Source organism: Thunnus albacares, chromosome 5 (genome assembly GCF_914725855.1).
Source record: "Thunnus albacares chromosome 5, fThuAlb1.1, whole genome shotgun sequence".
Taxonomy (NCBI): Eukaryota; Metazoa; Chordata; class Actinopteri; order Scombriformes; family Scombridae; genus Thunnus; species Thunnus albacares.
In genome coordinates this window covers 28,661,165-28,688,021 of record NC_058110.1, presented here as the reverse complement: position 1 = coordinate 28,688,021, position 26,857 = coordinate 28,661,165, and the positions used below count along the sequence as shown (strand labels likewise).

Genomic DNA, 26,857 nt, shown 5'->3' with positions numbered 1-26,857 from the left:
CCCGGCGCCTGTCTTAACTCCTCCCTGAACTCCACACAACAGTCCTCCTTGATCCTTGGTTCTGCTTTCATTCTCTTCCTCCTCTTGGTCTCCAAAGTCATCCTACAGACCACCAACCGATGCTGCCTGGCTACGTTCTCCCCTGCCGCCACCTTGCAGTCTCCAATCTCTTTCAGATTTCACCTCCTGCATAAGACAGAGTCCCCCCCCTGTGTGCACCTTCCTCCACTCATATGCTTCCTCCCTCTTCTTGAAATACTATTTTATTATATTATATATTACATATATTATAGTTATAACAATTTATAACAGTTCTAGTTTTAGTTTTAAGTAAGTAAATCTCGCAAGAAAACATTTAAATGGTAGGGTGAGAAAGCAAATTAAAAGGGATGCCCTAAAGTAAAAAGAGCAATTACATAACGCTGCCCTTTTCTGCCCTCCACCTCTCCACTATTTTAACTTTTGTACAGTCCCTTAAATGACAATAAAATCGCTGCCTTCACCTTGGTGAAATTAAGCCTGTAGTTTGTCCTTCAGACTGCAGCATGTGTAAAGTAACTACAAACAGTATTTTGATGTCTCTATGACCTTTTGAGTATTAATTTCACTGAGGTGAAGATGAGTCAATTCATAACAGCAAACAGAGCGAGTACCTGTTCTCTCTAATGACCGAGTTACTATGGAAACCAGGTAAGATTTGAAAGCATTTGACGAAAAAAAAGAAAAAAAGCCTCAGGCTTCACTTTGCTCTATGACTTCACTTCAGAACAAACCTTAGTTGAATTAGAAACCTCCGATAATATCTAGCCAGGCCCTGTTTTGGTAAGCATGAGTAAGAAACTCATCAAAGATCGGACTGAAACATGCAAAGTGGCAACGTGGAGAGTCGCCACCAGTTGCTCGATGTGATCCAGCTTGTGTGAAAAGGGTAAGCATGCCACAATGTTTTTAGAGCAACGGAGCTGTCAGTGCATTCACGCAAGTCACCCAGCTCAGAGGTCAACACCGTTTCATTTTTTGAAAATTAAATACCCGCCCTCCACTTACTTTCTTGCCCTTTGCCCCCTGGCCTAACACCCAGCCTGAAGGAGTTTTACAGTGAGATTGATTCGGCCTCTGAAGTACTGATTGTGAGAGGTGTTTTCAGCATGAAAGGACCCGAAAAGACCCTCTTGATTGACGGCAGGATAGTGATAGTCCACTGCTCCCATGGTATGGGTGCGATCATTAATAGTGTGCTAAACCCTGAGGTCAGGCTGGTCTCATGCTGTCAGGAGAGGTTGTGTCTGGAGAGAATATGTTCACACAGCTCTGCTCCATTACCCATCCATCTTGAGGGGAAGAACAATGGCTTTCCTATCACTCTCTATTTCTCTTCTATTCACGCCCCGGCTCTCTGTCTCTGTGTCTCACTGTGCTGCTGCATCATTAGCTCTCTGCATACAGCATGTCTCATCCTCTCAACACTAGAAGGTAATAGAGAGATTGAGAAATTAGTAGCATTTCAGATTCAATACTTCTATCTTTGCAGTCATCATGGTAAAAGTTACTTACATCATCTGACAAGAGCGTGCAGGCATTGCAGCGCTGTGGTTCTCTCATTAACCTTTTCACACTGAACTACACCGGTGACAGGTGCATTATTCAGACCCAGCAGCCGCTGTTCTTATCATAGAAACCATCAAAATGTAGTTCACCAGTCGAGAAAAAAAAAATGGTTTCTATTTCTTTTTATATCTTTATCAGTTAAAGTATCTGTCATGTCAAGTGCAAAAGTTTAAAAAATGACAGTCAGCGGTGCGGCAGTGTAATTTCCCAGATGTGATGTGAACAAAAGGTCATTAAGAAACAGTCCAACTCCTCTTGGCTGCCAGTCTGCTCACACACTCTCATTACTGTTGTTGAGCAGCATCTTTTAGTCTTTTTGGGGCAGCTGTGGCTCAGAGGTAGAGCGGGGTTGTTCACTAATCAGAAAACTCCAGGACTCCTTCGGTCCACATGTGGAAGTGACCTTGGGCGAGATACTGAACCCCAAATTGCTCCTGAAGGCTATTCCATTAGTGTGAGAGAGTGTGTGTGTGAATGAATCATTAGAAACTCAGGCATCCTCTCACTTTCCAAGATTGTGTTAAACAATCTAGTTAAGAACTCCGCTGCCATCTCTCATAAACATCTCCATGCCTCCACAGGTGCGTCAACCGGACCAACCCGCCTTTTCGCTCTTCATCCTCTTCGTAGCTGCCCTCACTTCCTCCCTGCTAATCCTAATCTGCTGCACTTCCTGATTCATTATCCCCACACCATCCGACCTTCTCTCTCTCTCATTTTCTTCATCCATCAGCCCTTCAGAGCACTCCTTCCACCTTCTCAACACACTCTCCTCGCTAGTCAGCACATATCCATCTCCATCCTTCATCACTTTAACCTCAGTCCGTTTTTATACCTTTAAAATTATTAGAAGCATTAAAAACTCCTTCTAATGGCAGCCTCTGCCATCAGTGTATGAATGTGTGTGTGAATGGGTGAATGTTGGCATGTATTGTAAAGCTCTTTGAGTGGTCGGAAGATTAGAGAGGCTCTATATAAATGCAGTCCATTTACATTTGCAGTCCATTTAATGGTATAAGTGGATGATTCACTCTGAAGGGTGGTGTCGCAGTGGAAAAAAAGTAAAACAAGCTACATACACTTACATACTCGAAACCGAATTTCTGACCTGTCAATGCGTTTTGTGGAGAAAGATTGTCATCACGAGCATTCGCCGGAGTATTTCAGTGCTCGATGCAGCGTCTGCTTCAATTTGCCGTGACGGCGGATGAAGACTCTGCGAGCGACAGTCCAGTCAAGACGATGCCTTGTGGAGAGCTGTGTGAAATTTCAGATGACATAGAGAGGCCAGGGCCGTGGACAGCTGAGAAATCCTTCTCAGGCGTAAATCCTTCCAGACTTGAAATCCTGTCCACAGCTTCACTAAGCTATAAATTTGCCTCAGTGGACACTCAATTCAGTCTGATTTTTGAACATGAAAGCTCATAATTTGTGCAAAATAAGATGGAAAATGTTTTGTCTTTTAATAGCCTTTTGGTCAACTAAAGATAATTTAGACATAGAAGCAGTAGTTTGTTGTATAATACCTATTATTATTCTATGTTATATAATAACTATTCATGTATGTGAGTTACTCTGAAATTAAAGGTCATTTTCAGTCTAACAGTGGAAACTCAGACATTTCAAACAAATATCCAAATATGAGCAAAAAAGTTGTTATGCTTGACTGAGGTGGAAAAGTTGGTTTACTGGTAAAAGCAAAATGTGTAAAAGTATAATAGAAACAGATTTAGTGATTAAATCATGACATACATGAAGCATGTGACTTAATTCTCCACTGAAAATATGAAAAATAGCAGCAGATGAAAACCTGAGATCTATGTGGCCCAAAGGGGAGACTTTAACACTCCTCAAATTAAGACAAAGACCAATTAAGGGTTAAAGTCGGGTTTAATCTGTACAGTGTCTGTCTGTATGTTTGTTGTGGAGCGAGCAATGAGAAGAAGAGATTATACATCAGTGAGGACATCACTCATATCATGAGCCTGACTGATGAGTTGGCAGAACTGCTTTGATATTGTACAGGTGTGAACTGAGTTGATTGATTTTATGTTACTGGAAGTTTATTGTATCTTCACACTCTTCTGTCCCAGAAACTGATAGATTTGTCTGAAAGGAAAACATTTTCTGCTGGAGTGAAAGGAGTTGGACGGTTTGACGAAGCTGCTTGATCAGCCATGTTTTTTAGTTTGAAAAAATTCTTAATTTACAAACTAAAAAAAAAAAAACAAGAAGTAATTTACATCCAAATAAAAAAGTCCCTGTCCACTGAAAAATTTGTTTTGCTTATTACAACGGCATTTTGTGCCTAAACCTAATCAAAAGTGTTTTTGTGCCTAAACAACAGCGTTAAATGACATACGAAGAGGTTAGAAATGAGGCGTGTATTTGGTGGATCACCTGCACGCAATTTGAAAGTGTAAAGTCGTGTTATTTGTACGCAGATGTGAGACCGGGTTGGATAAAGTGCTTCACACAAGGCAACAATTACAAAATCATTAGATTTCATGATAAAACAGATAAACTGTAAACAAACAGATAACCAATTCCAGTAAGATGTAAGATAGAAGAAAAGAGAATTAATAAAAACTAACTTTAAAGAGTAAAATCAGGAAAAGGCTTTGATAAAAAAAGTATGTTTTAAGAAAATATGTGGAAACTTGAATCCTTCAGTGCACTTACACTGAAAATGGACTTTTCAGAGAAGTAGGAGACATCTTACATTTAAAAATTCATCTTTTGAAATGAAAAATACTCACATATTTATAGATTCTGGATTTTTCAATGAAGGAAAAAGGAGAAGATGTAAAACGTAAAATGATTTTGACAAAGTAATTGATTTTTTTTTTTGGTGGAAAAACCATATCAGACACAAATTATTATTCAAAGCAGTGGTTTTATAGTATGTCTTGAAAAACGCTTGGAGGGTATCTTTAGTTCATAGTTAGGAATTACACAACGGATTAATTTAAATAATCTGTCTCAAGTTTGATTATCAGTTAGATCTAAGCCGTAGTCAATCCCACAAGATATCTGAATTTCTATTTAAATAATGAATCACATGTTTCTGTCAAAACAAAAACCCTGTATAAACACAACCTTCCCTGCAGGTTTCAGGGCTCATTAATGCTCACATTCGGTTTTCAGTGCTGCGGTGAGAAAAAGGTCGGAGCCAGGTTGATGTTAGAAAAAAAAAGCTAATTCAATGTGCCTTGAAGCGGCTTCCTGCTATCTCTGAAATGTTTTGTGGAGACTGGAGTGAGAGATCCTCTGAGAGGCCACCACACTGCTCCTCAGCGTGAGTTATTGTAGATAAATCCGAGTAATCAGAGCTTGTGGAAAAGAACACTCCAGCAAAATTTAGAGAATTGAACTGAATCCCAGCTGGAAAGTGCGGAAAACATTCCAAGTATCAGGTGGTGAAATATAATTACTTTAAATCAAGAAAAGGACTGCCTCTTGCAAGAGTCCCAAAGGCAAAGTCACAGATATAGTATGTTTTCTCTGTTTGCTTTTTTTTCCGCCTCAGTCCTTATGAATCCTTGCAGAGTGCTTGTCAGCATTCTGGGTGCATCTCCAGGTCTTTGTATGCTGCTTGTTCCCCAGGAAGCACATTCAAAATACTGGAAAAATTAATGAGTTTGACTGTGCCCGGCTCCTTTTATCTGTTTGATAGTAAAAAAATCCCAGAGGACGGCTTGTGACACCTTCTTTCTATTCTCATGAGCCTTTGTTTTCATCTATTCAAACAGATTATATTGTTTTCTTTTTAATCATTTGTCAGGCTATAATTACTTTTACCTCTAAAGTGAGTCTAATGTCACAGAAAAATGATCCGTGTATGTGTACGTGCATGAGTGTGTACCGTACCCACATTTGAATTCTGTTTACATTAATATGCTTTCCTTATCCCTTGGCTGAAGTGAAGACTAATGGAGGTTACTTTAATATTTATGAAGCACATCTCCCAGTATACTTGGCTCGCCATCCTCAGTCTTATATAAAAACCACTGATAGAGCACCAGACTGTTCTTGCCAGAATCTCAACCTAATAGACTGTCTCTCTCTCTCTCTCTCTCTCTTTCTCTGTCCTCTTGTCCTCTCTCACCCTTGTAATCACCATCTGTTTATCCATATTGTGTGATCCTCTGTTTCTGGTCCCTGCGGCTCGCCACCAGACGCTACTTTTGGCCTCCTGCTCGGTGTGTTTGTGGTCTGTGGCCTGGCTCTGCTGGGCCTTCTTACGTTCATCTCCTGGAAGCTGTGCTGGGTGCCTTGGCGGAACAAGGCCCATTTCCCGAGTCCATCCCTCAACCCAGCCCGTGGCCCCGAGCACCGCCCGCTCCAGCCGCCTCTCCTGCTGCCCAGCCCCCAGCAGCTACCGGTCACCATGGCGACAGAGAAGGTGAAGGACCCCATGGATTCGATGGGCTTCCTGGAGGCGGCGGTGAAGATAAGCCATACATCCCCTGACATCCCCACCGATGTGCAGCTCTCCATGAGGGAGCACTTCCTGCGCCGCACGCAACGCATGCAGAGGCAAACCACTGAGCCGGCTTCCTCCACTCGGTTAGTCAGACTCAAGCACATATGTGCAAAGCTGCTAATACATGAGACTGTGTGATGTGGTTATTCATATGTAAATATGCTTAGGGATACATACAAGTATGCATGCATGCACACATGCAGAATTTAAGACACGACTTGTGGTGCAGAAGCTTCAATAATCCAACATGAAATACAGAAAATATCAGAAAGAGCCTCATTGCTACACATGATGTGTTTTCAGCGAGTAGGCAGCAAATAGGACCTTTTAATATATCACTAATGATGGTAGGAATTTTCTATCTCTGCAATTTGGTATCTACAAAGTTAATTATAAGAAATACTGTAGATCGTGTTACTCTGCCTCAGAGGCATCTCTGTGCAGGTCATTATGGTAAAACTAATTATATGTGATGGGTTTTTCATGAGAAATAATGAAACATAGTGGAGAAAAAAACATTCGCTGAGGCAGAACTTCATGTTTTGACCGTGTCATTAAGGGAACATCAGTAGTCCATTCTGCTTATTATGCAGGTATCCTTTAAAAGCAAATCTATTTGTCCTTGACCAAAGCAGCAGAAATTCCCATTTAAGACCCCGACACAGCAAGTCATCAGGCACCGCTTCTGACCATTCAGCAAAGCTGGTGTTTAATGTTCGGCCAACTGGACACGTTGAATCGACATCAGAGGCAGTCGGTGACAGACTTTTTTTTGGTTATTTCATGAATTTAGTGCAGTTTTTTCCTTATATTTCACCTGCTTTAAATGTTTTCACATACAAAAAAGATAAGATGGTTTTAGTGAAGAGCAAAAATAAAGCAAAACTTGGTAATTGGTCATTTGTATTCCAAGCATACAGTGGGATTATTCAAAGAGATTCACAGTGCTGTGAGAATAGTAAGCTTTCTAGAGAAATTGTTTTAAAAAATTTCTTTTTATTATGAATAAAGGCCTCTAACTAGTTATTTCTATTCACAAAGGAAATAAATTAAGTAGCCGTTGGCTGCTGTCTTTGTCAATTGCACCATTAACAGAGGACATGAGGTGACACAGACAGTTTCCTGTTGTCAGTTTTAGTTCTTTGAGGTCAGCTCGGTGTGTCACTTGAATTCAAAACCTCACTACAGGTTTTTCCACAAACCACAGCTATTCCTTGTCACTCTCTTTCTTTCTTTCCTTCTGTCCTTCCCGTCCCTGCAGGCACAATTCATTCAAGAGACACCTGCCCCGACAGATGCAGGTAGGCAGTCTAGACCTGGGAAATGACTATATGGTGGACAAAGAGGAAAAGCCCACCAGCATTGGCCGCATCCAGCCGGAGCTTTATCAACAGAAGACCCTGGAATCAGAGGATTCGTCCAAGAACGGCAGCAGCAAAAACTGTGGCAGGATTAACTTCTCCCTCAAGTACGACTACGAAAACGAGGCCCTGCTGGTCAACATCCTCAAGGCAGTGGACCTTCCTGCCAAGGACTTATGCGGCACATCCGACCCTTACGTGAAGATCTACCTGCTGCCCGACCGCAAGAAGTTCCAGACACGTGTCCACCGGAAGACGCTCAACCCCACATTCAGTGAGAGCTTCCAGTTTCCTGTGCCTTACGACGAGCTGGCCGTCAGGAAGCTCCACATGAGCGTCTTTGACTTTGACCGGTTTTCACGACATGATATGATCGGGGAGGTGGTGCTGGACAACTTGTTTGAGACATCGGACCTCTCCAGGGAGACAAACATATGGAGGGACATCGAATATGCCACCAGTGTAAGAATCTATATGGCTTCTTATACTAGATTCAGTATCGAATGACTGATTGTAGAGAGGATTACAGTTTTATCCTATAAGATCCATGTCTCACATTGAGCAGGAAGCTCAAGGTTACATTACAATCCATATATATTCATTACATTTTCAACCATTGAGGAAACTGAGGTCATGTCCTCAGTTATTTTTCTGGGAATTTGGGGTGGAGGGTTAGCTTGGGGTAAGTTTACATTCTCAAATTAAAACATACACATGGTACATGTTATAAAGGGCTGATTTCAGTACTTTCAGACTCAGTGGTTGATATTTTTGTGGCGGTGCAGTGACCAGCACAAGCAGGACAGTTTTTTTCGGTAGAAATTTTGTCTTGGATTGAGAATAGACTTCTCAGAACCACATCTTTCTGGCACAAAGTCACTTTTACACTTCGATTATTGTATCAACAAGAACAAACTAAACACTTTTTATGCTTTATTTATTTAATTCTTTATTTGGATCCCCATTAGCTTTTACAAAGTGGTCGCTACTCTTCATGGAGTCGATAAAACAACAGCAGCAATGAAACAAACAGCGATTTAAAACCACATCGATCAATAAAAGAAGAAAAAGCCGATCAAGCCAAAAACAAAGAACCAGAAAATAAGTGTGAAATAACTCAGAAAAAGTAGATGTTCAAGACAGAAACAAAAAGGAAATAAAAAAATAATCAAAAAGATTCCAAAATTGCAATAACTAAAAGTAACATCTATATAGTATTCAACAGATTCTTTTTGTGATTTTTTGAAAGGAAATCTACGTTTGATGTGTCTTTTGCCTGTAGGGAGCATATTCCAGGCTGCAGAAGCTCTATAGAGAACAGCTCTTATTATATAGTAACGGAATAATGCTTAAAATGCAAATAAACACTCTTCATCAGCATCAAAAAATGTTTAATGTTTCAGCAGTCTGCATTTATCTAAAGTTAGAATGAATAATTCTTACAGTGTCTGTTGTCCACAGCTGATTTATATTCCATGAAAAGCTTCTCCTTCAGTTCATGAAGCCTCTGCAGCATCTGCAGGCAGCAGGACAGATATGTTGATAAATCTGCAGCCTTGGATTTGAGAGGTGCCGCGCTCGGGTGCAGCACCATTAAACACAGTTTTCCACTGTGTTTACTTTGATTAAATCACTTGCAATCTGACACCAGACTACAAAATAAGAACACACACCTCCACACACATCAGACTGATCGGTTATAGTCTGTTTATACAGAACACTGTGCATCATTGCCTCCTTGCCTTTATTTTTTTAACAAAAGTGGCGTCTCATGTTTTATTCTTTTCCAGGTCTATATCTTTATTCTGGGACTCTTCCTGGAATATCTTTGCATGACTGAAAGTTCAAAAAACTCTTCATTTATCTTATACTGGCTCTTTATGCAGCCTGTCAGTTCAGCCTCTGTCTGAAACAGGCTGTTTTAGCTCCTGTCTCTTTAAGGCCCCCCCTCCCGATGAGCCCTCTCTGTTCTGACCTCAGCAGACTTTGTTCTTTGTTCGAAATATTAACTTCACAAATACATCCGAACATGTTCAAGCCCAAATCTGCATGGAGAACATGAGAAGAACCTTAGCAACAACCTTAGCAACAACCTTAGCAACAAAGGCTAAGGCTGTATATGGGTATGTGTGACCAATCTGACATCATCATGAGGAGGAAGAGGAGGTAACTTAGCAAACGGAGTGTTCAGAGCAGGCTGAAGCCCTGGCTTTTGACTTGAAGACGGCAGTTTTACATATGTTTACTTTGCGTTTTGGACCTTTGACCATGTTTAACATAGACATCAGGCATTATATCAGTATAAAAATGACAGAAAATCACAAAAAGCATGATATGTCCCCTTTAAACATATCATGGCGCAAATGCTGCTGCCACATCAATTACTAAACAACGTGACAATGTGAAATAAAATAGACTTAAAACTGAAATATGTATTGATGCGATCGTATTAACTGTTTCACCGACGTTTTTTACTACTTATTTCTATCATCAACGTGCCAATTAACTTAAAAAAAAAACTCCACAACATCTGCCTCTGGCTGCAGATTTGGGATGTTGTGTGTTCAGCTGTTTCATAGCTATGAGGGCAGTGATGTGACTGGCTGAGAATGTATTTAATAATCACCACACCCTCGGATATAAATCACATTCATCCAGCACTTTTGCACTTGAATGGCTGCACATACAAAGCAGGAGCCCTCCTGCTTTCTGCTGGTTCAAGTTGTGCATGTGCGATTAAAACAGACCCCTTCGACTTTTCTTTAGTCCACAATGACCCCTCAAGGAGTTACATGGACGTAGTTAGACATGAAAAGCAAAAGGAACATAAATAAAGTGAATGGACAGAGATACAAATGAGACAAGCATCCTCTGGAGAAAATAGAGTTAGTAGCCATTATTTTATAATTTTTACAAACTAAGTGCACTATGAGTTGTAACTTTGCTTGTATTTATCCTATTGTGTAACTGTGTTTCTCTCATCATTGAAACCAGGACAAACAAATATAAAATTGATTTCCTGCCAAACATAAAGTACCCGATGTTGGAACATATTCACGTAAATATCTCCTCTTCAATCATGATTACCACCTCAATTTAGGCAGATTGGCTCAACTCTGTGTCATTGCAGAGTGGTGTAAAGACAGACGTGAAGAAGGAAAGGTTGGACGTGAAGTAAGGTGATAAAAAAAACAAAAACATCTTGCTTTAAGAAAACGTTTGTGATGTCGAGGAGGCAAATGATACATCACACTTATGTAACCCTGAAGTCTTGCTGGGTAGCGTCCTCCAGTCTGCGCTGGGCCTACAATTTATCTTGGAATCAGCTTCTGTAATCAACATCAACATGGCAGGACATTATCTCCTGGGGTTCACTGCACACACACACACACACACACACACACACACACACACACACACACACACACACACACACACACACACACACACACCTGGTGTACATCTCAAGTCTCATAATTGCATCCATGTTTCCCTCACTCGCATCTTTTCCTTGCGTCTTAGTAGCTCCGACTGAGGATGCATGGAGAGATGCAAGGAAAAGATGCAAGGAGAGAGGAAACGAGGAAATATGGTCTTTGAGAAATGAGACGTCTTTTCCTCTGAAGCGTCACGTGAAGCGACGTCCGTTTCTGATCACAGCTGATCAGTCAGCTTTTTAACAGCTGTTGGCGGCATCTGATGGACTTTGTGTCTGCACACATGTGCACTGTGCTAATACCAATAAAGGTGCACAGTTATCACTGCCAGAGCAGCTGTTTTCTATCTGTTACCTGTTTAACAAACACCTGCACATGAATAAAAACCTGCATTCTGTATTTATACTGCGTACTGTGTCCTGCTCAGAGGCACATGAACCATTTCGACCGGCAGAATTTGTTTATATTATTTACTCATTATTGGCGTCTGTATTTATTGATATTCTGATTGTGAATTCATTATTTAGTGACCCAGAATATGGCCAAGGTCTGTTTTGAACACTGAAAACTGAAAATTAGAAACAATTGGAAACTGCAGTGATGCTGTGATGTATCAGATAACTGATATCCAATAAGGTGGCATGTTGTGCCAGTGAAAGACTTAAGGAAGGCTGCTCTTGTGTGTCCTCACTCATGGCTCCTTCAGAGATCCCTCCTTGATCCTCGATCCTCAGAGCAGAAATGAGGGCTTTGAGATGGCCCTCTGGATTGTGGACCAGAACAACTTCCGGTTCAAGGATCGAGGAGTGAGGAAAGATCAAATAAGAGACTTGAGATGTACCCCTGCACATGTTACTCTGTCACTGTTACACTCACAGCTGTCCCCATAAAACAACGGCAGGTAGGAACCAAATTTACACCTGGGCGAGGGGACATGGTACTCAAATAGTTACACATATAAATATATACATAAAATAATAGTTAAAGTGCTGTAAAGGATGATGAAACAATTATATAAAATATTAAACTTTTAATTCTGCAAAAGTCCAAAACAATATTGCGGAATTGTTCCTACAGAAATATATAACTTACCCAATATTGTAAAACTTAATAGGCTCTATAAATTAGCATGTTAAACTTAAGTAATTGAAATAACCCAAAAATGTTATGTGTACAGTAACTAAGGTTACACTTAACAATAAACAAATGTTCATACTGACCATTAGAAGATCCCCTTCAAATGTGTTTTCAATGTAAGTGATGGGGGACAGAATCCACAGTCCTCCTTTTGCACAAAAATTTATTTAAAGGTCTATCTGAAGATAATATGAAGCTTCAGAGGTCAAATAAAGTGGATATCTTTCACAGTTACTGTCTTTTTAGTAAAAAAAATTCCTTCTTTGTGTCTCGACGGACAGTGTTTTCTAGCTCAGCTGCAGTGGAAGTATAGTAACAAAAATAGAGAATATAGCACCAAAAAGACTTTAACTTTAAAAGATATTGACTTGATTTGACTTATTTTGACAGCTGAAGTTTCATATCAGCTCCAGATAAACTTTTGACCACATATTTGCACTAAACGAGGACTGCAGATTTTGTCACCCGTCACTTACAATGAAAGTCCATCATGATGGGGATCTGTTAATGGCCAGTAAGAGCAGGAGGAAAGATTACAGCACGAAAAACATATGTCAATGTTTGTTTGGGCACCTGACTGTTGTTTTAAGACATACTTGAAAAAGTGTGGACGTGTCCTTTCAAACTAAGTGCTTTATCATCCCATGAGGAAAGGCAAGACCATCTGCTCATGGCTTGTACAACAGACCTGGACCATTACTGAATTTTGCTCACATCCAAGAGAAAATAGAGGAAAATCTGTGAATGCAACAAGTTCTCTTAAAGCCCTCTAAGAGCCTGTTCTGAATTTTCTGACGGTGTTCAGGCTGTATTAGCTGAACTAAAACAAAATCCTTCATGCCTATAGTCCTGTTTTTAACCAATAACATGATGAAATGAGTAGAAATGCTTCACACAGCAAATACATTATTAAGAAATCAGATATATTGTTTGGTATTGTACAAACAAAATACTATTTCCACTTATAAATACATACAAGAGTCTTGCTGAGGTGTTTTAACACCTCAAACAAAAAAGGTGTTTCTGGCTAAAAGCTTACCCATGCAGTTATTTTTACTCTGTTTGCTTTGTTACTTGCTGATAATGTCCAGAGGATTATTTCAGGAACTATATGTTCTTTGTCTCTGGCACCATGTTAGGCACCTCAGAGTCCTCATCACTTTATCACCTCCACAGAGCCCTTTTTATCTGACAGCTCCCCCCCCGCCCCCAGATGTTGAACTTGAGCTTCTTCAAGGGTTGTTCAATAACCTCAACGTTATTGCTTAGAAGGCAGAAAAAGCAGGCGGTCCTCTCCTTGGCACACCGAGTTTATTGAACCACCAAATGATTTTATGACAAAATCCCTTGCTCACATTAAATTCAAGATTGGCAAAGTAAAGAATGCACAGCTGGTGGGACTTTCAGTAGAAACACAAAAAACATGAATTGGTATGTCGTTTAAGATAAAGACAACGCTTACAAACACTGTGCAGCTTAATGAGGAGGAGGAGGAGGAGGAGGAGGAAACGCCTGCACTGAGCCGAAGGAGGAAGGGTGAAGGAAAAGAGCCAGCAGATTTCCTCAGTGCATACATCAAGGAGAAATGTTCATCAATAACACCAACTTACAAGCTTTACTTAGATAAAGAGTCTGCAGGAGACGGGTATCCTTATTGATTTCAAACTAATTCTTATGCGTGTTTGATCTAAGCAAACTATTTTAGGAAGGTTTTTAAATACTAATCAGTGGCAAGAATGCAGAAGATTATTTGTCAAGTGTGGAAATGACTAAAGATGTAATAATTCTTTGTAGTAAGGCATCCGTAAAACAATAAACACTCTATGTGGAGCAAATGACTAAAATGTAAATAATACCGAACTTGGTGGTTGATTTTTAAACAATGCTAACAGCTAGCTCCATGAGGCTGCTGGTGGTGCTGTGAGCTAAATGCTAACATTACCAAGCTAATATACTTATAATTAGAGCTGCAACGATTAGTCAGTTAATTGATTATTTGCCAGCTTAAATTAATTAAATTAATCACCAACCATTTTGATAATCAATCAATCATTTTGAGTCTTTTTTTAAGAAAAAATGCAAAAAATATCTGATTCCAGCTTCTTAAAGGTGCAGTTTGTAGAATTTAGTGGCATCTAGTGGAACAGACTTGGCAGAAATGGAATATAACATTTATAACTATGTTTTAATTAGTGTATAATCACCTGAAACTAAGAATTGTTGTGTTTTAATTACCTTAGAATGAGCCCTTTATATCTACATAGGGAGCAGGTCCTCTTCCATGTTGCACCTCCATGTTTCTACAGTAGCCTAGAACAGACAAACCAAACACTAGTTATAGAGAGGGCCTTTCAAGTTTTTCGGAAGTTTCATGACCATCGTAGATTCTCCTACATGCACACCTCAACGCTAGATGCCATTAAATCCTACACACTGCACCTTTAAATGTGAACGTTTTCTGGTTTCATTAGTCGTCTATGACAGCAAACTGAATATTTTTGGGTTGTGGACTGTTGGTCAGGACAGAAGAAGACATTTGAAAACGTTACCTTGGACTTCAGGAGACAGTGATTGACATTTTTCACCATTTTTTCTCACATATTATAGACCAAATAATCCTTAGTTGCAGCCTTACTTTTATTATATAATATAATATAACTTGACTTGATTACAATTCACCCTGAGGGGAACATGAATGTCTGCACCAAATTTTATGGCAGGTCATCCAATAGTTTTTGAGACATTTCACTCAGAACCACAAATGTTAATTTCATGGTGGTGTTAGAGGGAAAGTCAGGGGATCACCAAAATAATTAGGAACCGTGCGTGTCTGTATAAAATGTTGTCCCAATACATCTGGTAAATAATGAGATATTTCACCAGATAAGTTAAAACTTTGACCTGCTGGTGGTGCTAGATGGAAAGTGAGATCATCACCAAAGTCAGTGGGATTCATCCTCTGGGGAACATGAACGTCTGTAGAAAATTTCATGCTAATCCATCTAATAGTTCAATCAAAGTGGTGGAACGACTGACAAACTGATCATCAGACCGACCGCCATCGCTGTCTGTGGAGCCTAAAAAAAAAAGATTAATGCAGCACGGATGATACTGAGCGGCACCAAAACAGCCAGTGTTTCAACAAGGACAATCACAGCGTCACTTCACGCTTCTACAACACTTGACATTTCTGCTGTGCTCTCACATTACTCTGATTCTACATGACTCTCACATTATGGCTGAACCTTCACACCCTTCAAACAAAATCTCTCACTTCCGCGGCGGAGAGAGAGAAAAAACCAAATCGCAGCTGCATGTGTACAGAGACGTCAAGACTGCAGCACTGAGACAGACGTGTTGGGATTTGCCAATCAGTGGGGTTCTCACCGAGCTCATTCGGAGTGATTAGGGGTCTGTGCAACCTTAATACTGTTTATAGGATAGAGCTGAGCACTCACATGGGACAGATAACAGGACTTTCATTCGACTTGAGACTATTAGCTCTGTAGGGACTCCACCGTGACTGTCTCTACACAAGTGAAAGCTAATATTTGTAGTGTGTGGACAGACTGTGCTCGGGAAGTTTTTGTAATTTAGGATTCTTACACGAGGAATCTTGATGGTGCGAGCCTCTAAAACAAATATTTTTCTAAACCTCATTTTCTCGCTGATTGTGCGGGTAATTGGTTTTCTTTCCATCTTGTGGAAATACTGAGCTGTAAATTTGATATTGTCTTTGTTTTGTTTTAATTTACTGTCCAGAGTGATAATGATCATCTGAAAACATAATCTGAATTCATGGTTAAATGTAATGAAAGCTTTAATGACAGTAATGAAATTCACTGTTTGGGGAGTGTGTTGAGCAGGAGGTCAGTCATTATTTCAGAATTAAACCAAATTGCTCCAAAGTGATACTGACGGCTGGATAATCCTAAGAAGTGGAGCTTAATTGTTCTGTTTCTTTTTCTTACTCAAATAGTAAACATATAGAGTAAATCAGCCCAGTATTACGCCAAAGTGTGTAATAAACCCGCTGGTCCACCGTGTCAGTGTCACCTTTCGCCTCTCCTAGGGTGGATGGCTAGATAGTTAGATGGCAAAAAGTGGACTTATCTGCAAGAGAGCGCTGTTTGCTTCCTGTTTCCAACCAAGAGGGCCATGTACGTAACTACAGTTGTTGTGTTGTTTACTGTTGCCATGACGATGAAGGTTGCCTAACTTTAAGGACGTATTAACTTTAACCCTAACCCTTAACCCTTAACCCACACCACGATTCAAGTGATCATTTTAACCCAAAACATGATCTTTCCTTAAACCTAACCAAGTGTTTTATGTACCTAAACCTAACCAGACCTGAACCACAGTATTGTCACACCATACAACATCATTATTTTCTAACAGTGATGCGTAACGATTTTGGAAAGTACTGACAAATTATGTTGTCCTGCTGACGATAGAGGCGCCTGATCAGAAAACGCTCCTCATGTACATCATGTGTGTACTTTTCACGCCTTAGAAGAAGCAAAACGTGACACTGACACCGTGGACCCGCAGGTGTATTACACGCTTTGGTGTGATACTGCGTTGCATATATATACTCTCGGTGGTGAGATGTCAGCACCTCACCTTTAACTTAGCATTTCTTTTTTCTCGTCCACAGATGCATTAAGAAAAGATCAGCACACATTGATATTCTCACTGAGAAAGAAATATCTCTTTTAAAATGTTTCTCAGTGAAACATTTAAAAACACTAATTTCAATATGAAAATTTCTGATCAATAGATTTCTTACAGCTTTTATAACATCATAATAAATGACGTTGGGTATGTTTTTGAAAGCATCTAGAATGAAGGGATAGAAATACCTGAATATACTAATCTCAGCGTAAATCATAATGTTTCTTCTTGGAAAAGGAGCAACAATCCTTAAACACAGTTTTACCATTTGAGCTTTGACTGCTGCTCTTTTAATCACATCATCCTGTTGCACCTCCTTCTTCTGTAACAGTTAAACAGCACCCAACTGGAAAATTAACGCCTCCAGCTGTTTATCTTGACAATCGGACTCCAAACATTCACATGATTGCAGTGGATGGAAACGCGCATTGATTTGAATTTTCTTTTGCAGATTTTCTGGAAATTCGGTTAAAATTGTGCTAAATTTGGATGGAAACCAAGCTTTTGAAGTGTTATATGGTATATTTAGTTTCCATTGGACAGACCCAGGCTAACTATTTCCAGTCTTTATGCTAAGATAAGTTAATTGACACCTTGCTCTACCTCCAGAGTTAATACACAGACATGACAGTAGTATTGATCTTCTCATCTGTCAGCAAGAAAGCGAAGAAGCGTATTTACCAAAATGTCCAACTCGTCCTTTCAAAAGTGTGACCTATGATCTGTATCCTTATTCTCTAACTCATCGTTTAACCTGCTTTGTGCTTCACAACAAATATTATGTTTGTCTTTCAAAAAAACAGCTCAGTCATTAAATAATACTTCACTTCTTTTATTTTTGAGCCAAAAATGCAAATGAAAAGTTGCGTCATTCTGCATCATATTATTCCTTAAATACACTTTTCTCTTTGATCTGTGCTCTAATTAGCTAGTCTACTATTCTCAGCTGTGAGAATCTGACTTTATTACTTGTGCCAACAACAGGACAATAAATACATAGGGGCGGAGAAGGTCAACAGATAAACCAACGGTCCATGAGATAAAGTATATTCTTCATCAGTTTGCTTCACTGAATTACAAACACCAGACTATAAACAAAAAAATAAAATTGATCTCAGAAACACCCCCCTTGAGAAAACGCCTCTCTATACTAACTATACATCACTCTGGATCAGGGGATCAGACCTGAATATTAATGTGAAACTCAGGAGATTTTTTTTTTTGTGTGTGTGTGTTCTTACAGGAAAGCGTTGACCTTGGGGAGATCATGTTCTCACTTTGCTACCTGCCAACCGCAGGGAGACTCACACTTACTGTCATTAAATGCAGGAACCTCAAGGCCATGGACATCACTGGATACTCAGGTCTGTGTGTGTGTGTGTGTGTGTTCGTGTTATGCGGCTGTTTGTGCGCATACGTTTGTGTGATTCACTTCCAGCTGCACCGACTCAAAATTAACGATCCCCCTTTGAATATCCAATTGTAAGCATGTCAGGTAAAATGAGCAAACAGTGGAGAGCCCTCTGCACTGCTGGGTTCTGTTTATTTCAGCAGTTATTAATATTCAACACTTGCAATATTAAGACATTGTCAGCAAATAGTTGCAGGCTGTCTGTTTATTTTAATAGACTGTTGTTCCACTTTTCTATTCCATGTTTCTCTACAATACTGATACCACTTGTAAAATTTGACATTTATTGTGCATGAAATGCCAGAGTTCAGCTGTAATTTGGAGTTAATGTGACATTTTTTCCTCCCGATGTTTAATGACATTTCACAAATTTTAATGTGAGTCACAATTTCAATCCCCTGAGTTTTCAGGGGTTTAGCTGTCTGCCATTATTTCAATCTGTGCATCGTAAACCGTAGCCATCAAAAATTGTGCCTTCAAGCACATTATGTTGCAGAGGAAAGCGCTCTTGTTTGTTGTTTATAGTTTTTGGGCAGCTTACATCTGACTAAAACCTGGCATAATGGATCATACGAGGCGATTTGCCGCTGACGGATCAAGATTGAAATCAGCATTCATCGGGAAGCTTTCTCAGTCACGCTACTTAAGCTATCCATGGCCTCCCATCCTCTTTGTTTACACAAGGCGTTGACTCATCCACTTTTATGCACGTTAGCGATGCCAAGTCCTCCAGGGTTGCTGCCATGCTTAAGTAGGAACCAAAAAAAGAAAAAGGAAAAGAAAACACACACTGGGTGATGAAAAGCCTCTCTGTTCATAGGCATCTTTGTAGATTTTTTGACCATAAAAGCTGTTTTTTAATCATCTCAGAAGCCCAATTTTCATGCTAATTATCACTCTGCCGGTAGCCAAAACGAGACGGATAACTTGGGGGGCGTCCAAAACATCATGATGTTTAATTAGAAAGTCACTTTTTTTCCTGACCTTGTTCTTCCTCTTTTCTTCTTACCAATTAGATCCTTACGTCAAAGTGTCGCTCATATGTGACGGGAGACGTTTGAAAAAGAAGAAGACGAGCATAAAGAAGAACACTCTGAATCCGACCTACAATGAGGCCATCATCTTTGACATCCCGCCAGACAGTATGGACCACGTCAGCCTGCACATCTCGGTCATGGACTACGACTTGTACGTAAAGCATCTAATTCAGAATCTTAGGACAGTAAATAAAATGTTAATGAAAATAGATTTGAATAAATTAGAGTCAGTTAAGTTATAGTAGTTTAGAAAAGAGCAGTGGTTGAAAGTACATTTACTCAAATACTGTGCTTAAGTAAAAATTTGAGGTAACTGTACTTGTGTTTTTCCATTTGATGCAACTTTATACTTCTACTAAAGGGAAAATTTTGCTTTTAACTGCTTTATATTTATCTGACAGCTATAATAAGTTGTTACTTTGCAGATGAAGATTTTACATTAAAAATATAAAATATGACAAGCTTACAAATTACAACACATTTTTAATGATTAAACCAATTATTCCTGATCTTTTTGTCTAGTTGGTTTAGATTTCTATGAGTCGTTTACACTTCCACCGAAGAGACGCTTCTCATGGTTTAATTTGAAGAATTATTCAATATTTGACAAAAAAACAAGTTTCAATATGAATACAAATATGTGTTGCAGAAGTTTTTTCTCCTCCACTCATTAAGGATGTGGCTGGTAACAAATGTCATGTTTGTACTGCATTGTAAAGCGTTGAACTTTAGCACAAAGTCAAGAGGTTGTGATATGTAGCACAACAAACTAACAAAGCCTCTGCTTTACACAGAACTACTCTCCAGAGACTGAAAACATGATCGATGTTATTAGTCTTTGGAGGATTTCTAAACAAAGTAAGATACCCAAACTTTTCATGGCAAAGGAACATGTCACCCAGTGCAACAGTGTGGCTCACTGGTGTGTTTTTAATAGTTTTTGGACAACAATGGCACGGTCTACAGCACAGAGATGTATCAGGCTTTGAATGCACACACTACTATTTGTTAGTAGCATGAGTTCATTGCTGGTTTGTCTCTGCACATGAGATTTGCTGACAAATAGGGAGAATATAGAAAATTGCCAGCCTCATCCTTTAATCATCTCACAACCCCACATATTTATCTTGTGACCTTTTGCAGGGGCCTGACCCTCAGGTCGGGAAGTAGTCCAAACTAACTCTACCTCGAGCAGTTACAGTAAAACACACATTGATGCATCAGCGTTAATGTCATATTTAATAATAGATCAACACAGTTTCTCTGCATGATGAGAACTTTCTTAATACTTAAATTATTAAATAGAATTTTGAATGCAAGACTTTCACTTGACATTGAGTATTATTACAATTTGGTATCGCTGATTTTACTTGAAGTCCTTAAAAACGTGTTCTCCTTTTTGATCCTTGACTTGGATATTTTCACATTCATCTGCTGAAGGTTGGATGTTTCTCTGTGCTCACTTACGAGCATCATGTGTGACGTCACAGCTAGTTTGGAGGCAATCGTGGTCAAGTCAACAACTTACACAAGTGTGATGTAATGAACTTTTATTTAATGAGGGAAAAGATGATGTAGTAGATGATGTGTCGTTGAAGGATTTAAAACAAGAAAATTGAACCAAGCAAAAGAGTTTTATGTGTCCTGGAGGGGATCTTTGGGAGAAAGCTCACAATCCTTCTTCTTCTTCACCACTGGAAAAAAGTAGAGCACTACCTTGTGTTCACCTGTGTGTGAAGCTTTAACAAGAAAGGGGAAAAGTGGATGCAGTGCAGACAGCTGACAGAATGAGAACATGCGTGTTAAAGGTCAGAACATGTAGTTTTTTTGTTTTTTGTACCGTGCAGTATAAAAGGAGCAGACACTCCCAGGATTAGAAACCTTGCCCCTTGTGTTTCCTTCACAGCCCTGCTCTTATGATCAGCTTGAGCTAATAATCTCGGGAATCATTTGCACTTCAGACCATGCTAATGGAGCAAAGATCTGCTTTGATGTCCTTCCTGAGATGAGTCAATTCTAATGTCACAGAGACAAGCAGCTGCAGAATCTCTGTATCAATTGGCAGGACATTCAGATTCAGATTTGTGTCTCCTTTGATTTCACGATGCCACTCTTGCAATTACAAAAAAAACCAAATTGATGTATGAGATGTCGCGTCAGGTTAAGTCAGATGTATTTATACGGTGTGTATGTGTGTGTGTCCACAGGGTAGGTCATAATGAGATCATTGGTGTGATGCGGCTCGGATGCAACGCCGAGGGACTTGGCAGGGACCACTGGAACGAGATGCTGGCTTATCCGCGTAAGCCCATTGCACACTGGCACCCCCTGCTGGAGTCCAAGAAGTCTGAGAAAGAGGTAAGTTTGGGACTGAAGACATTTTTTAAAGGATTATTCTGGACGCGTTTGTCATTTCGGATGAGGAATCAAAAGCTTAGCTGGTAATTCTCGGTCTGCTGGAAGAATATTGCTCCGGGGCTGCTACTCTTTTCATGAAATAATGCTACTTGAAATTTTTGTGGAAATCGTCTCCACCCTTTAACTTCAACAGTGACAGCTGTAAAGAATACTAAAACTAGAAAACCTAATTTAATGATTTCTGGTAATCGTGTAACAAACTCACAAACTAAACTCATGATAAATGATGTTGATATGTCTGAAATTACAGTCAATTGCAATATTGTATAAAACTTACTCCATATACTGTTCTCTTATAGTTCCATATATGACTTAATGTGTGGAAATATGGGGAAATACATATAAAACTAATACAAGTCATATTTTAATACTTCAAAAGAGGAGCTGTAACAATTAAAATCTACAAAATTACTTATCAGGAACCAACAAATTCACTGTTTTTTTGAGATTTGGTCGACTTTAAAAGGGGTCAAATCATGTTATATTGAGCTAAAAAATCAATTATTACTTGAAAGTATCCAACAGTTGTTTGAATGAGAGAAAGTCAACATGATTTTAGAGGAATTTACATGTTTAAAAAACAAATTGTGAGGACAAATGTAAATAAAACTTTGTGTTTCAGTTAAAGGGTTGATTTTATAGAACAGCTGTAGTGATTGATTGAAAACATGTAACACATTTAGTTTAAAAAATGCATAAATAATGTACTTGGCATTAACATGGCAGGGTACAAGATACTGTAAAAGATACTGTTTCTGACTGCAGAAATCTTTATGTTGAGTTATTGTTTGTTTTTTTATAGTTATTTTTAAAAATAGTCTCTGTTATTGAGCGCAGACCTAAATAAACTTCAATACCAGAGGGCAGCATATGCTCTATGAATGACTGCCTTGTGTCTGTGTGTCCTGCAGTGGAAGGCGAGGACAGCCAGCTTTGACAGCCAAGGCTCATGCCCCTCACCCAGGCCCCCTGCGAGTCCCTGAGCAGAACCACCTGTGACCCAGCAGCCCAGAAGGGGGTTTCCTCCCTCCTGCTGATCCACTTCCTGTCTGTCTGACTGAGGAGAAACACAACCCCACTGTCTTTCCCTCTCTCTCTCTCTCTCTCTCTCTTTCTCTCTCTCTCTGTCCCCTCCCTTCCTCAACTCTAGTCCCAAGAACTGATCTAGGACCACTGTCAGCCAGTTAGTTCTGTGAAGCGCAGTCTTTTTGGGTAAAGTTTTAAGGTGATTTAAGCAGAAATGTGGGTGTTTACGATGACCCAGAGCTACCCTCATTGTCCTCAGAAGAGATTGGCTGGACATCCAGTCTGCAGATGTTTATTAATGAGCTGTAGAGGATGAGGCGACCGGATCTCGATGTCCTCGCAGGAGACTTTCCAGGCACTGAAGATTCAGCGTTGCGCTGCAGAGACCCTTTGATGGAAAAACTCACTCCGTGAAAGCAGCACAAGGTTTCACAGAGGGAAGCTGAGGACACGGCTGGGGGTAGAAAAAAAAGAGACGATCTTAAATGAGATCTGAAGCAATTTTAAAACTCTCCATCTCTCACATATAATTGTGCTGTATTAGCATAAAAATGATACCGAACTGTAGCATTTTGGAACTATTAGATGTAAAACGGCTCCATCAGGCATTATTGTTTGTGAATAACAAAAAGTGAAATGAATTTCAAACCTCCAGCTGAGTGTACTGTACTTCTAGTTTCATCAACAACATAAGCAATTATGTGACCTCCAGCTTACTGAGGAGAGGATGAAAGTGAAATATTCCCAATCTGGCTTCACAAGCAGCCAAAATGAGAAGTTTTATATATATTGAAGCGGAAACAACTGGATGATTTCTATTCAAATGAAAGCAAATAGGCTGCGGTGTTATTTCTGATTTCAATACTAAAACAATTAACTTTTTTTTTTTTTTCAATCTTTGTCAATTTTCAATACAAGAAGTAGAAAGTTAAATTACCTAACAAAAGGCACAACTAGCTTATACTATTAAACACAACAAAAACTTAAAAAAAAAAAAAAAAAACTAGCCTTAAAGGAAAACTGAAAAAAAAAAGCTTTTTGTCAAGAGGTTTCTGTAAACAGGGAAATTTCGAGCACACTTCAAACACCCTTACCTCCGTCTCTGTTTGTTGTTTGCTTTTGAGCGATGGCGCCCTTTCTTCCGAGTGAGAACGCACACACACAAACACTCATGTTTTCCTTCAGACGAACACTCGGCACCGCTTTTGTCTCCTCTTGTTCTTTTTCTGAACAGGCTTTAGTGGATGTGTATAGTTTCATGTACAGACGTCTGCCGGTTACTGTATGTATGTTATGTTTTCTAAAAACAGAAAACCAGAAAAGATATGATAGGTATAGATAAAAAAAAAAAATTACTGACATTTTGAATATATGTAGCCTTGTTGGTGGTGATTGAGAAAAACCTGAATAAGGTGAACACATATTCCTCTTTTGATCTTAGAAACATGCGACTTTCTCAATGTTTATTCTGTCACTCATCATACTGTCGGCTCTGTCCGCGGGGAAAACGTGTGTTTGAATTTGCCATCCAGATGTTTGATCTGCAACATGTGGTAAATAGATTATTTTTGAGGATATTTGATGTGTGTTTAGAAAAAGACTGCAGCACTGCTGTGTCAGTTTTCTTTGCTTCACTATGAATCCTTTGGGTACCTGTTTGTTATTTCCTCTCTTTATAATAACCTAAATTTTAGTGAGATAAAAGATGCACAAAATTCCAGTTTAAACTTGGATTACTTGTCTTTAATTGTTCGGGTGGAAAAAAAGCAATGTGTCAATAGCTTTTAATTAAAAATATTGCCTAATGGAGGCTCCATATAGCGTTGTGGTTAGAATTAAACATAATAATTTGGTTATAAACATGATTTTCTCACAATTTCAGGTTTACATTCCACTAGTAGTCGTTTTGTTTTGCTGTAATAGACGGATTTGTGCACTACATCATCGCAAGAGATGCACACGTATACGAGGGGTAGAAAACAATGAGAGCTGATGGAGAGATGAGCGTGAAAAGTCGTATTTGTACCGTAAACTGCACAAATCACAAACATGATGCTCAAAATGTTCTAAACCTTACTTTCAGCTCAGAGTGCTTAGTTAGATACTAGCACCCAGCAGTCTGGTCTGGACTTTAATGATGTAGTGGATGGTTTTAAACAGAAACTGTTGAGGAAGAAAGTCTTGTTTTAAGGTGAAACACCTACACAGTCTGTGGCTGTTTAATGAATATTGCAAACGTTTTGTTTGAAATTGCGTCACACTGTCACGCTTATAATTTGTCACGGAGAAAATATCAGGTGTGTAGAGTCTCTTTTTCATGATCCTTTGTGGCTGATAAATAATCCTTTAAATTAAAAATTAAATCTTGCATTGACATAGTTTTTGTTTATAGTTATATTTAGCATCTGGTATATTTTGATGGTATACAACAGGATTTTCGTTCATGCTGATGTTGCCAATATAATATCCACAATCAGGGGGCTTATATGCTCTTAACTTGTGCACCAGGCAAACAGCAGGAATTTAATAGATGTTGATACATTTTTTAATGCTAACGTAAGAGGGGAGCTTCTGTACTTTTAACCCCAGCAGCCCGTTGATGGTTTGAGATACACATACAGTAGACTCAGTAGTGATTAGCATATATTGAGGTCACAGAGGTGACCATGGGTTTATCTAAAAGATAATTAACTGGAGGTTGTTGTTCTGACCGTATTCCCAGAATCTCCAAAGACTGTTTTAACCATCTGGATGAATAAATATTCACTCTGCTGTATGATAAAGAAGATTTTTAACCTCTTTCCCAATGAAATAAACAAAGATGACCCTGGCGACCAGATAGGAAAGTTGGAAAACGTGTTAAAAATCTGTTTTATCGCACAGTTTACAGAATATTTTTTCATCCAGATGGTTAGAAGAGTCTTTGGGAATACTGTGTTTTTAAATGAAATGAAATGTTTACTGTGTTAACTCTGTGACCCGAATCTACAGTATGCTAATATACGAGAGGCGAAAAAGAGCTCGGGTACAAACTGTCATTTCTCACTACCTGCAAGGGCTAACTTCATGTACTGTAGGGCTGCAACTAACAGTTATTTTACTGATTAATCGATTCATTGTTTTCTCTATATAATGTCAGAAAAGAGTAGAAACGTGATGTTCAAACGTGGCGATCCTGCGATAATTTCCCACAGCTCAAAGTGATGCCTTCAGATGTCTTATTTTGTCCAAGTGACAGTTCGAAACCCAAATATATTCAGTTTACTATCATGTATGACAAAGAATACCATTAAATCACATTTCAAAGGCTGAAACCAGCAAATTAATTTGGCATTTTTCCCCAAAAAATTACTAAAATAATTATGTGATTATTAAAATAGTTGCCGGTTAACCTTTTGTCAATTGACTAAGTGATTAATCGACTAATTATTGCAGCTCTAGTGTCATGTTAGCAAGCTTGAACTGACAGATGTCAAACAGTGTGTGGTACAAAAAAATGCGAGGATTAGTGCCATGTACAAATTTACCTCTTAACAGTCATTTTACTGGTTTCCAGCAAGGTTGGTTTATTTTCAAATGCTGAAAAAGTCCATACAGATGCTTTCAAGACATTGTGACAATGAGTTTTCTTCCCCTCGGCTATACAAGCATCCTTAACAGACCTTTTTCACAGCAGACACTCTGACATGTCAAACTAGGAAAAGCACAGGTGTAATTAATAACATTAATGATGGCTGAATCCCATTTAGCTTTTCCAAATGTATGATGCTGGTATACTGCATGATGGTTCACCAGTATGGCTTCTTTGAATTGTTAATACTATCAGTTCCACCTGAGCGTTTCCTGCTGGGACAAGTCAAAATGTCTTCTGTGTCTAAACGGAAACCCCGTCTATTGCTGTTAATTAAAAACATGATCCCATATCTTTGTGGTGAGAATAAAACATAATCATTTGGTCTCTATGGACATTATTTTCTTCTAGTTTCAGGCTTACCCTCCAGTAGTAGTAGTTTTGTTTTGCTGTAATTGGCAAGCACAGATACAATCAGTACATTCAGGCTGGGAAATGTTAAAGCTACAGAGTCAATGTGACATAAGGCAGGAACAATGCCAGGAAACACACACACAGATTATAGTTAATAGGGATGTGCAGATAATTTCTTTTCGATATGAGGACCGTTTTTTGAATTGCATCCAGTTTTGCATTATCTGAACAGCTGCCCACAGCAGCTTTAGTCTGATGTCTAACAATGTTCTTG

The 26,857-nt window shown here is 39.2% G+C and overlaps 1 protein-coding gene across 1 annotated transcript; it reads left to right on the top strand.

The window, feature by feature from the left end:
- Positions 1 to 1,148: 1,148 nt before the first annotated feature.
- On the top strand, positions 1,149 to 25,886 carry syt6a (synaptotagmin VIa). Its single transcript, XM_044351476.1, has 7 exons — positions 1,149 to 1,212; positions 5,787 to 6,177; positions 7,356 to 7,917; positions 17,950 to 18,070; positions 19,134 to 19,305; positions 21,362 to 21,512; positions 22,484 to 25,886. Exons 1-7 carry the CDS (start codon positions 1,149 to 1,151, stop codon positions 22,553 to 22,555), a joined length of 1,533 nt encoding a protein of 510 aa, XP_044207411.1. The 3' UTR covers positions 22,556 to 25,886.
- The last annotated feature ends 971 nt before the right edge of the window (positions 25,887 to 26,857 follow it).